The sequence below is a fragment of the Paroedura picta genome, chromosome 10 (genome assembly GCF_049243985.1).
Source record: "Paroedura picta isolate Pp20150507F chromosome 10, Ppicta_v3.0, whole genome shotgun sequence".
NCBI lineage: Eukaryota > Metazoa > Chordata > Lepidosauria > Squamata > Gekkonidae > Paroedura > Paroedura picta.
In genome coordinates, this window is record NC_135378.1 from 75,217,834 (window position 1) to 75,229,920 (window position 12,087).

The 12,087-nt window shown below is 42.1% G+C and overlaps 1 protein-coding gene across 4 annotated transcripts in view; it reads right to left on the minus strand.

The window, feature by feature from the left end:
• Window positions 1-8,508: 8,508 nt before the first annotated feature.
• Window positions 8,509-12,087, minus strand: part of CCSER1 (coiled-coil serine rich protein 1) — a 739,837-nt gene continuing 736,258 nt past the window's right edge. For all 4 annotated transcript variants that reach the window (XM_077300888.1, XM_077300887.1, XM_077300889.1 and 1 more), the window contains exon 10: window positions 8,509-10,733. In XM_077300888.1, coding sequence (XP_077157003.1) covers window positions 10,248-10,733 — 486 coding nt within the window. In that variant the 3' untranslated portion in view covers window positions 8,509-10,247. The remainder of the gene's footprint in view (window positions 10,734-12,087) is intronic.

A 12,087-nucleotide genomic window follows, 5' to 3' on the forward strand; every position in this document is an offset into this window, starting at 1 on the left:
GGTCTGGCATCAAGAAGAGCCCAGTTTCGATCCCTGGAATCTCCAGTTGAGGATCAGCGATGTGAAAGACCTCTGCCTGTGACCCTGGAGAGCCAATGCCAGTCTGAGTACACAACACCAACCTGATTCAGGATGAGGCCGCTTCATGTATTCAAGGTGAGCAACGTTTGTGATGGTGACTAAATGGAGGAGAGAAGGGGCAGAATTCACTGTTTGGAAGGTGTCTTGGGAAGACAAAGTGTATTTTAGGCCTGCAGTGAGCCCCAAAGTCACTATGTGTAACTCAGGATTCTGAAAACATTGCAGGGATTCTTTTATTTTACTTTCATACTCAATACCTGTGATGATTCATTGTACTTTTACAGCCCCGTTTTTGCAATTTGTGGCTGGGGAGTGACTCAAGAGAATGCCTTCTTTTTTCTATGCGGCTGCAGAGAAACAGAAATTAATCTAATGCAGCTTTTTTTTTTTTGCCAGCGGTGGCCAGGGTGGTTTATGATCATTATATAGTGGTGAAAGGCACACAGGTTGTATTCAACCACCACAAACAAAAGATTGTTTGCAACCAAGAGTGTGCCTAGTTCAGGTTTCCTACCCATTCTGTCCTGTGTTGCACACAAAGCTGAAGAGGGCGGCTTCTTCATTGAAAGACCCAGGTTTGTTGTGACAGTTGAATCTGGGCTCTTGAACAAACTGGGGTTTGTTTCATGCCCATAAACCAGGGTTTCAAGCCTGGGACCAAGCTAGGATGATTCTCAATAGGAACAAAGTGGGCAAGGCATCTTTTTTGACTTTTGCATTTGCCGTTCATTATTTATTGCTTAAACTTCAAACACCATCACTCCTTATGCCTTTTCCATGCTATGAATCTATGCTTCTCTCTGTAAAATATTTTCAAAGATAAGACGAAAGCAACACAACAGTAGTACCAAATTTTTATTACACAGTTTTCCTTTGGGAAGAAAGAAAAAAAAATGGTTTGGAAAAAAAAAACAGTTTAAATGCGTGAACGTCATTGAACTGACAATGGGGGCATTATCATAACAGGAATTTCATTTTTAAACATCCAAAAATAGCATCCTTGTTTCTTCCATCAAACCTACCATGAAAAGACTAAATTGACGGATAATCATTTACAAAAACATGCCAACTGTTAATAATCATAACTAAACGCTCCATAAAAGAACACCAACCAAATCCATGGTTGGAGTTTTATAAATTCACATTAAAGTTTAAAACAACTCAAATTCCATGTCATCAGACACAGAAGAAAGACATTTAACAATGTGTTGCTCAATCATTATTACCAACACCGGCGTTAATCCAGATTTCCGGTGTGCACACAGAGCCCCTTAAGAAATGGGTTTTCCCATTCACTTTGGAAGAGCCATTTGTGTCCAAGTGCCATCGATTCTCCTTTGAAGCGAACTGGAAACCCTTGTTGATGGTGGGCCTCTGTGCGCCCACTGGGGATTTTATGCCAAAGAGTAATGACCGCATCGAGACAACTGCATACAGTCTCTAACAAACCTACGTCAATGATGAACCTCTCATTGACTTTACATTCCCCAAATGCAGAGTCTATACTTTAAGTCAGTGCAAGCAGAGTGAATCTGAAACAATCAAATCATATTGCACATACATCACAAATATGAGAACATACAATGTAGAAGTTCTTTGTTGTCCATCCAAAACAGAATTTCAAAAACTATTCAATATGCTAGGATGCAGCAGTTCAGCGGTACCAAAGACCTCTGCAATGTAATATCAGTCTTATTCCATACACTTAGACAATATCGATTATTTGCACCCTTGATAATGAGATACGCCATATCATCAGGGGATTGAAGGGGGACTTTAACAATGAGGGCTTTAGATTAATAGTATGTGGAGAAAATATCTCCCCCCCCCCAAATAATTATCTGCAGTTGGTTGAAAGGTCTTATTTTGGTGTCTGTTTACAATGACTTCATGACAGCCACTTAAAGGAAGGGGATAATAGGAGTGAAGAGTTTATTTTATATATTTCGTTGAATTTCCAGACCTTCCTCTCCTCTGAAACAGAGTGTAAAAATATTCACATTCTGATCATAAAACCTGAAAGCTAGTTAACTCTGAGTTTATAGTCTAGAACAGGGCTTGTAGTCCATGAACATCTGGAGGACCACACGTTGACTACCCCTGGTGTAGAACATATGTTGGTCCCTGGCCTGGTGTTCTAATCCCAGTTCTGCTACATACTCACTAAAAACCCTTTAGCAATTTGTATTGCCCCTCCCCCCTTTTAAATTATATACTGGGATTATTAACATTGTTCTTATGAAGTGTTTTTGTTCTTAACAATGAATGGTGGAAGGTTTCTAGTGTCTAAGAAGAACAAGATGTGAACAGCTTAATGTGCATACTATTACAATGTATGTAATTGGTAGTGGGAAGTGCCATCAGATCACAGAAGACTTATGGCCACTCCTTGGTTTTCAGAGCAAGCCAATTCCATAGGCAATTTGAGCCTTGGGAACAGAGATGGTTTATGATTACTGGCCTCTGTGTAGCAGTTCTGGATTTCACAGCTGGTCTCCCATCCCTATACTAACCAGAACTGGCTCTGCTTAGCTTCTGTGATCTGACCAAATCAGGTTAGTCTGGGCCATCCCATTCAGGGCAGTGTGTATTTAGTCTGTTCTAACTCTTGGGGGAGCTGAAATATATACTTCTTGCATCCTTTAGGTCTCTGCTACTGGAAAGCCCACCATTCATTAATGTTCCTTGCAATCATCTTGTTTTGCAGGAAACTTTCGCAACGGCTGCTGTGCATGTATGAAAATGATTTATTTCCCCAGTTCTGTTAATAGGTAGATGTTCTGCAAAGTACAGGAATTGGTAGAGGCTGTACTAATTGCCTTGGTGGGAGGGCTAAGTAGATATCATAGTCACTTGTACAAAGCCATTTTAAATGCTGCACAAACAGCAAGGAACCAAAAGAGTGCACAACTAGATCCCACGGTTGCTAGCAGGGAATGCTAGCAGGGAATGGAGCTTGTGGGGGGGGGGGGCAGAGTTTCCAGGGCCTATGGAGACCTATGGACTTGACTGAATCATATGGATTGTTTTTGATGTGATGGTTGGATTGAATCTGGGTAGTATCATTGCTAGCTCAGGTACCATCCTTCCATTGCTAGCTCAGGTACCTTCCAAGGGCCTTGGACCCCAGCTTGAAGGAGCATGGGCAACCACAGCAGGATCCAGATGGTTCGTTCCCCCCCCTCCCCCCTGCGTATATCTTGAATCCTGCTCACCTTCTCCTGCCCAAGCAGGGATGAGGGTCCAGTACAACACTGTGGTGGCCATTTGGGTTGCTTGGACAAAGAACCAGGCCTGGGTGGTATAAGTGGGACTTACAGAACTTACAGAAGTTGTTGTTTGCATGCCTACCAGTTTGTTGTTATATTATTATCTTGTGTTTTGTTTGAAAGAACATGCTGTTTTATAAGCTCCACTTGATTGCTATGGCTCAGAACAACTCTGTGCTGCTTCTCTCAGAAGGGAGACCAATCTGTCACTCCTGTCCCTTCCATCATGCAACATCTGCTGCTCACTTGTTTCTAGCTCAGTGTTTTGCCTTGTTTCTGAGTTTAACCACACTGGGAATATCAGCAATTTCCACTTTGAGTTTTGACTTTCCCCCCTATATTATAGGTAAGAAAACTGGGCAAGATATATTATAGTTATGAAGAGGTTGGAGTTATCCATGCATGTTTAACCCTTAAAAGATATAGTAGGCGATTATTAACTGATAAGATGGAAAAGAAAGCCTGACAAGTTAGCAGGACAAAGTTGGATGTGAAGAAACCAAACTGGTTCATCCCACAGCTACTATTTGTACAGTCTTTTCCCAGCCATATTTCACAGCTATTTGGGGATTGCATGTGACTTGGTGGAAGAGCCTCTGCTTTGCATGCAGAAAGTTCCAAGTTCAATCCCTGACATCTCCAGTTAAAAGGACCAAGTGGTAGATGATGTCCACTGGATATCCTGGAGAGCCATTGCCAATCTAGAGAGGCAGCACTGACATTGGTGGACCAGATTTAAGTGGGTAGCTGTGTTGGTTTGGAGCACTAGAACAAATTTGTATTGGTGACCAATCTCGTATAAGGCAGCTTGATGTGTGTGAAAATTTAAAGTAATTAATTTTGTGGTCTGCTGGAGAAGGAGAAAAAAATCCAAATAGGATCAGATAGGGTTCATTTTTCAACTTTGTGCCCTATGAGGTGCTTTGATGCCAAAAAATCTTGTGATTTCACCCAAAGCATTTTTAGTGCAATCCTAAACAGTGCTAGACCTTTCTTTCACTAGATCTAGAAGGCTGTAACCCTACCAAGAATTGCTGAGTTATTTGTACAGTGACTGATAGAATTGTGTCACTGGATACTTTAAAAACAAAAATCAACCTTTGCCTATGTTTTGGGGTATTAAAACAAAAAATAATAGAAGATGCACCCAATATACAAATAACTCATGAACAAGCATTGACACATTTAATCAACACCTTAGCTTGTCCAAGTTATGATTCCTATTTATATACAGCTATCAGTCAGTATTGTGTTTTATAGGATGACATGAATCAAGAGTTAATCCCTGCCCACTCCAAAGAATTTGCAATTTCTGTTTTGATAGTGAGGGATATATAATGATGGTGGAGGAAGACAACCGAGCAGTGTGAAGGAGATTGACAAGAATAACAAAGCTGTGATTGGATGAGCACCAAGTGCTGTAGAATATTTAAACTTTGCTTTTGGGTGAGACTCAGGACTCCATCGGTAAAGCTCGGTAAAGAGAAAAGCGGCGTATAAGAACCAACTCTTCTTCTTCTAATCATGAAGGAGTTTAAGGGGAAACAATGGGATTTTGGAGTCCATCTCATTATTTTCATTTTGACATTCTTAGCTACCTTTTGCAGGACGGTGTCCTATATATTTTTGCTAGGCAAGAGTATAGGGTCCTTGGGCCATTACTTCTTAAGAGTACTTTAATGATAGCACTGTTAAACCTACCCACTAATCCATAGGACAATGATGACGTATCTCATTACAAATGGCATTTTAATTTATGAAGAACTGTTAGATGGTTTATTTTTACTCCAGAACTTTAAAAAAGGAGGTTGGTTGGAAATAGAAACTTTCCCTTCACCCTGTATGATTACCTTCTTCTTTAAACATGCCAGTTATACCTCCACTGTAAACCTGGACTCGTATTTTGCAACCACAGCTTTGGAAGATGCAATTTGCAACAGAAGTTTTACAAGACTTAAGCTTTTGTTTTATAGACACAATCAGAAAAAGGAGAAAAAAAAGAGAGGCCCGTCAGCCCCCAAAGAAAGCCCTTTCCCCTTGCATGATGACCGAGGGTTGGCTATGTACAGCCTTGGAAAGATGTATAAATCATTTTTTATACACAGAACTGTCTTAGAAAACTAGAGATTTCAGTACAAAGGAATCCATTCATTGAAAGAATGTCTGCATGCTGTTGTTTTATGAGTTACACTATACACAAGAGGATAGTGCAAAATCGCACTGGTTTATAGGGAACTGTTGCCTGTACATTGCTATCCATTCCGTGGAGAAGGAGATTTACATGGCAGAACTACTAGAAATACTGTTAACACTGCATGAAAAATGTGGATACAAAAACAGCAACAAGTGGATATGTCTAGCAAAGATCCCTTGTTTGCATCATCCCGTTTGCACCAAAAAAATTCGGCTTTAAAAAAAACACCAAACACAATTCCTCCAAGAAAATAGCAGGATTTAAATGGCCTTAAAGTTCAAGCCAATTCATTCCCTCCCCCAGCTACAAAAATGTAATTCAAACTTTGTCTAGCCCAAGAAATAAAGAAGCATTATCTAAGTATAAAATGGAAGAGGTTCTTTGATTTTTGTAGAATAGTGCATTTGCATTGAGGAAAGCATTGCTTCAATTATGGAATTATGATCAATGTATTGGCAGAGTTGACAGAGGGATGCAACTCCCTCTGTAAAGCCAACCTGAAACCCATCATGAGCAGGTGTCACGTGCCCTTTTCAGTCTACCGCGTCACCAGGAGACAACTGAACAAAGGAAAAAACAAATCTGAACACTGAAATCAAGCTATTTCCAGTAAACTGGTGCTTATATTATTTGGTGGAGCAGGAAAGAAGTGGAGTCACAGTCATTGGTACAATATAAGGATCAGGAGAGAGTTTCTGAATACCTCAATATCTCAAACCGAAATTAAGTCACCTACTGTAGATGCCTTTGCAATGCTGCACTGCTAACTTCTGTACAATGTACTGTTTATTTTCCCTATTTTTCTCCCATCAATTCTCCAAAAATCCCTTGGGGGACATGCATGGAGATTCTATCCACACTTGAGCCTTGCAAAATAGTTCAGGCAAAGAGAGTGTGATGAGGTCACTCACAAAGCTACCAGGAACCAAATTCAACTCTCTGGCCATTCTATCATACTAGTTCTCAGTATTCAAGGAAGTGCACAGCAAATTGACCCCTCCCTCCTCCACAAATCATTATTTGGAGTAGTGAATTTTGATCTGTTAAAAGGCAAAGAGTTTTCATGTTCCTGTGTTACAAAGTTTGCATTCAGGGGCACCTTAAAGACCAACAAAGTTTTATTCAAGGTATAAGCTTTCATGGGCATGGACAGTTAATCAGACACCATGCATGCAAAGGCTTATCCCTTGAGTAAAATGTTGTTGGGTCTTAAAGGTGTCTCTGGATTCAAACTTTGTTCTGCAACTTCAGATCAGCTTGGCTACACACCTGAATCCATGTTCCTGTATATCACCATATAGCCTGAATAGATCCAAAACAACAGAAATTCAAATTCATAAACAATATAATTTATTCTCCTGCAAAGTTTCAACAAGGGAAACTGCAGAACTGGTTAAAATATAGGTCTCTGATAAAAACAGATACGGAAATTGGTTTCTGCTACAGCGTTTCCTAAGATATAGTCTCAGTCCAATCCTATGCATATTTACTCAAAATGTATTTAGTTCATAGGTAAGTGTGCATAGGATTGCTTCTCTTAAGCATATTCTTATTCTTTATAGGTGCGGAATATTAACTCGTAAAATAATAGCACATTAGTGTCCTGACTCCTACATTTAAGCATTTGTACCAGCCTGCAAAGCCGCTAATGTGTGCCTTAACTGCAGACGACAAATCTAGTCTGTGTTGTATTCATATTAAAGCATGCTGGCCCCGCATACAGATATGTCCATAACGTTGTATGGAAAGCTCTCAGCATCTGTAGCCTCAAAGCGAATGCAGCCAACTTTAATAGCACCTGTTCAGGAAGTAAAGATGAGCTGGGATCAACCCTCCCTTCTAACAAGTGATTGGCATTGACCAAAATGAACATGCCAAACCTCACTGTGGAGACGAATGCGTGGGCCAGAGGTCATTGCACATGGAGCCCCGGATCCTAGATGTGCTTTTTTATTACTACACCTGTTTTGGCACACTGATCAGTCTTGCAGGTTTGGGATGAGAGTCCACCATGAGATTTTCAGCAGAACTGTATTGCACGTTCACCTCCTTAGCTAAGCCACTCACACAAAACCCCACAAAGACTTCATCTAAGAACGTTTCTATCAAGGACAGCTCAAACGGCCTTTGCTTTTGCAGAACGATTTCCAATGCCTTTCTGATCAATGTTCCGAATGATACCAGGATGGTATTAATGCAACCAGTTATATCATAGGGCAAATAGGCACCCTCTCTGCCAAGCACATAGGCAAATGTTACTTTGCTTCAGCTACGGCAAATGCCATTTTACGGGTCCACTGTTTTCTTGTCAGTTCTGTAGCATTGATTACTTCAGTTCCCAGTCACTGACATTTTGATTTACCAAGCAAGTGAACATGAAGGAGGCCCTAATTGAAAACACCTGGCATGCTAAACCTTGGTCTACAGTTTCGATGTGATATCCCTGCAGGTTTTACATCAATCCAGCAATAATGTCATGGCTTATGGTGTCATGCCAGACTAAGAAGTCAGTACACTTCAACCTGGAGGGTCTGTGACTCAATGGTAGAGAACCGGATTTCTATGCAGATCTGCTCCGTTTTAGTCCCTGCTCTTACCAGTTAAAGAACCTCAGACAGCAGGTGTTGTAGACCAGGGGTAGTCAACCTGTGGTCCTCCGGATGTTCATGGACTCCAATTCCCATGAACCCCTGCCAGCGTTTGCTGGCAGGGGCTCATGGGAATTGGAGTCCATGAACATCCGGAGGACCACAGGTTGACTACCCCTGTTGTAGACCTTCTCTACAAAAGAAGAACCAGTTTGTGGTAATGGTTAAAAACAGTGGCCTCTAATCTGGAGAACCGGTTTGATACCTCATTTCTCCACATGCAGCCAGCTGGAGCAACTTGGGTGCAAAGTTGCCTGTTGCACTTCTTTCAGAGCTCTCTCAGCCTCACCTAACATTATGTTGTGTGGTAAGGAAGGGAAGGTGATTGTAAGCCGCTTTGAGATTCCTTCAAGTATTAAAAAGCAGGGTACAGCTCTTCTTCTATCTGAGAGTTTGGGGGAGCTGCAGCCAGTCAGAGGAGCCAGTACTGATCTACAAGGATTAATTGGCATAGTATAAGTCAGCTTCATGTGTTCAGGATCAATTCCAGTAAAACTGTTTGATTAACACTTTGTCTATAATTACCAGTCCTACTGTGGCTACTAATGAAAGGAGGCTCCAACTGAATCCACCTGGCATGGGGATGAAGCTATTCAAGGAAAGGTTAGTTAGGAAGTAACGTGATAAACAGACTACCTCAAAGCTGTTTAGACAGAAGTCATCCGGATACCAGCCAATGTGGAAATTTGATTATCAGAAAGGATGATTACAATTTTTCAGCTGCCTAGGATGGTGATGAGCTCCCCTTCAATGGCAGTCTTCAAGCAGCAGCTGGACAAAGACCTGTCAGGGACACTTTATTCTGATCCTGCATTGAGTAGACCTTGGTCTATATGGCCTATATGGCCCTATCCAACTCTATGATTCAATAAGTCATGTTATTCAGACTGGTCACATTATGCCATGGAAGACCCATGATTGGTAAGGTTATGTGATGCCATCACACTTTGATACATCCAAATGGAGCAAAATGAATTAGAAGTCTGGGCTAAAAACCAAAGGCCATTGTAGCTATTTGTCATCACAGTTAAATAGAATGGATGTACTGTGATAGTATATCTCCAAATAACTGATCCTTGGAATAAACAACAGGGTGAAACTATGGTCCTTATGCCTTGCTTACTATGTAGAATAATCAGACCAGATTTTGTTGGAATCAGCACTAGATGAACCTTGGTCAACAAGCAATTCTTTGGACCATTACCCTTCTTGTATGTGATGCTGAATTGAGCAAATGAGCTACAGAAGGGCTAACAGATGATGCGTGAGCATATTTCACTGTACAAAACCTAAACCAAAAATCCCAAAGACCACTGTTCCCTTCTCACCAAATGGGAGGATATTTTGCTTTAAACTAATTCTCTATTCATTCCTCACATCTACTTTCACAGTTACATTATTCAAAGAACAGAGCGTTATTTAATACCATCTTCTGAAATCTCAGGTAAGTGAGCAATTGATGGTAGAACAAACAAAGAGAGAGAGAGAGAGAGAGAGAGAGAGAGAGAGAGAGAGAGAGAGAGAGAGAGAGAGAGAGAAATGTACCATCAAGATGGTCCCATCCGATATGAAGTCAATAAAGTTTTGTCACTTTGACTTCACTAAATCCAGAATTTCACACTCAGTGATTTCCGCAAGACAAAAATTCCAGCTACTTGCTTAAGTTAACATGCTAGCTTCCCTCCCCCCCTCCCCTTCCTTTACAGGTAATGCTCAGATTTCATAGACAACTAGAGTTGCCAACCTTCAGTTGAGGCCTGGAGATATCCCAGAATTACAACTGATCTTCCAGACTGTAGAGATCAGTTTCTCTAGAGAAGATGGGTGCTTTTGGAGGATGGATCCAATGACATGATATCCCACTGAGGTCCCCGCCCTCCCCAGGCTCCAGCCCCAAATCTCCAGAAACTGGAGCAGGCAACCCATAAGGATTTTTTTTTAAACAAATGGTAGATAGCAGCTGAGGAAAACTTTAAAAGTCCATTTCAAACGAGCGTTGTACCCCCTTACAACACATGAAGAGCTTGGCCTGCTGTGAAAACAGGCCAACTCCATTTACCCATCTTGCTGGCCCAAAGTCTGAAGCTCAGACGTGTGTAGGTTGTGGTGAAGGAAAACGTTTTTCCTACTGTACATGTGTAAAGAGATTGGTCCTCTGGGTGGCTGTCCCAGTCTTCCTATGAAAGTAGAATGTTGACGGGGAATAGCAGCATGATCCTTCAGGGCCCCGCCAAAAACAGGGACGTTCTCAGGCTTGGCAGTTGGCTTGGATGCACTTTGTGTTTCTCCGGTTAGGCCGTTCTGGTTGACCTCTGAAGAGAGGCTCTCGTACGCGTCTCTCGTGTGCTTGATCACTTCCACTAGATCTTTCTCTTTCAGGAGGTCGCTGAGGCATGCACTCGACAGCTGGCAGCTCTTGCTTTCGTAGGAGTTGGCTTGGTCGCTTTGCGGGTATCTAAAATGGTCCTCGATGGGTGTATGTGCCGACTTTCTGTCCTTTGTGTTGAGAGTTTGGCTCACCATTTTGTTTAGAAATGTAGCCTGTGCAAAGAAAACAGAAAACAGAAAGGGTGGTGGTGGTGAAGAATTAGTAACAGAACATGTGCACAGCAAAGCAGCTTGCCGCATGCATGCATAATGTCCCCAAGTGTCGTGGGGAGCCATGCACCAGGCTGGGCATTTGCACTGTTGACTAGAATAGAGACAAATGCCAAAAACCTAAAAGAAATGCCTGGGCTTTTAGTCATTATTTAAAAGAAGTGTAGTGGAATAAATGAGTACTGGTTATATGCATCTGACAAAGAGAAACTCTGGAAAATACTGGGGCATTTGTATATCAACATGCACTTGTGGAGAACTGAGATGACATGTTTTGCCTGTGAACTTCACATAGCATTTACAAATACTTTTAACAATAGCAATGCCTTTCGACAGATGGGACCTGGGGATCCCCCAGTTTTACAGCTCATCTCCTGGTGACAGTTCCCCTAGAGAAAATGGCTGCTTTGGAGGGTGGACTCCATAAAATGATACTCCATTGAGGTCCCGCCCTGCCCCAAATCCTGCCCACTCACGGATCCTCTCCCAGAGTCTCCAGGTGTTGCCCAATCCAGACCTGGCAACCCTATTCAAGAAAGAGCAGTTTTAATCCAATCTGCCTGTACGGAAGGCTGTGAGAATGTGTGTATCAAGTTAGCTTTGACAACTTTAATCACTTGACTGGGGGAGGTAAAAAATGAACCTGTTCCTCTTTTATAGTTGCTCCCATGTCCTAACTGGTGCTTTTCTTATGTTATTGGAGCAGCTTGCTTAGTCATCCCCCCATGCCTATATTTTACATTTCTCTCTGGGAACTTCTATAACAAGCAATCATATGGCTCAGGTAGGTAGGACCATTAGGTAGGGCCACTTTTACATTTCCCTTGGATGGTAGTGACCTCAGCAGGAGAAGTAACCATGCTAATTATCCCACTAGGGTTGCCAGCCTCCAGGTGATGGCTGGAGATCTTCTGCTATTACAGCAGATCTCTAGTTCAGCTGGAGAAAATGTCCACTTCACCCTCTACGGCAGGGGTAGTACGGCTGTGGTCCTCCGGATGTTCATGGACACTGGCAGGGGCTCATGGGAATTGTAGTCCATTAACATCTGGAGGACCACAGGTTGTCAACCCCTGCTCTATGGCATTATACTCCATTGATGAAGTCTGTCTCTTCCCCAAACCCTGCCCTTCTCAATCTCCAGGTATTTTGCCACCCAGACCTGGCAACCCTGCATCCTTCTCATGGCTGCATTGTACAGATGATATTGAAGTGGTGTAGAAGTCAGGCACAGGGAAATGGATCCAGGGGTAAAGGTAAAGGTATCCCCTGTGCAAGCACCGAGTCATGTCTGACC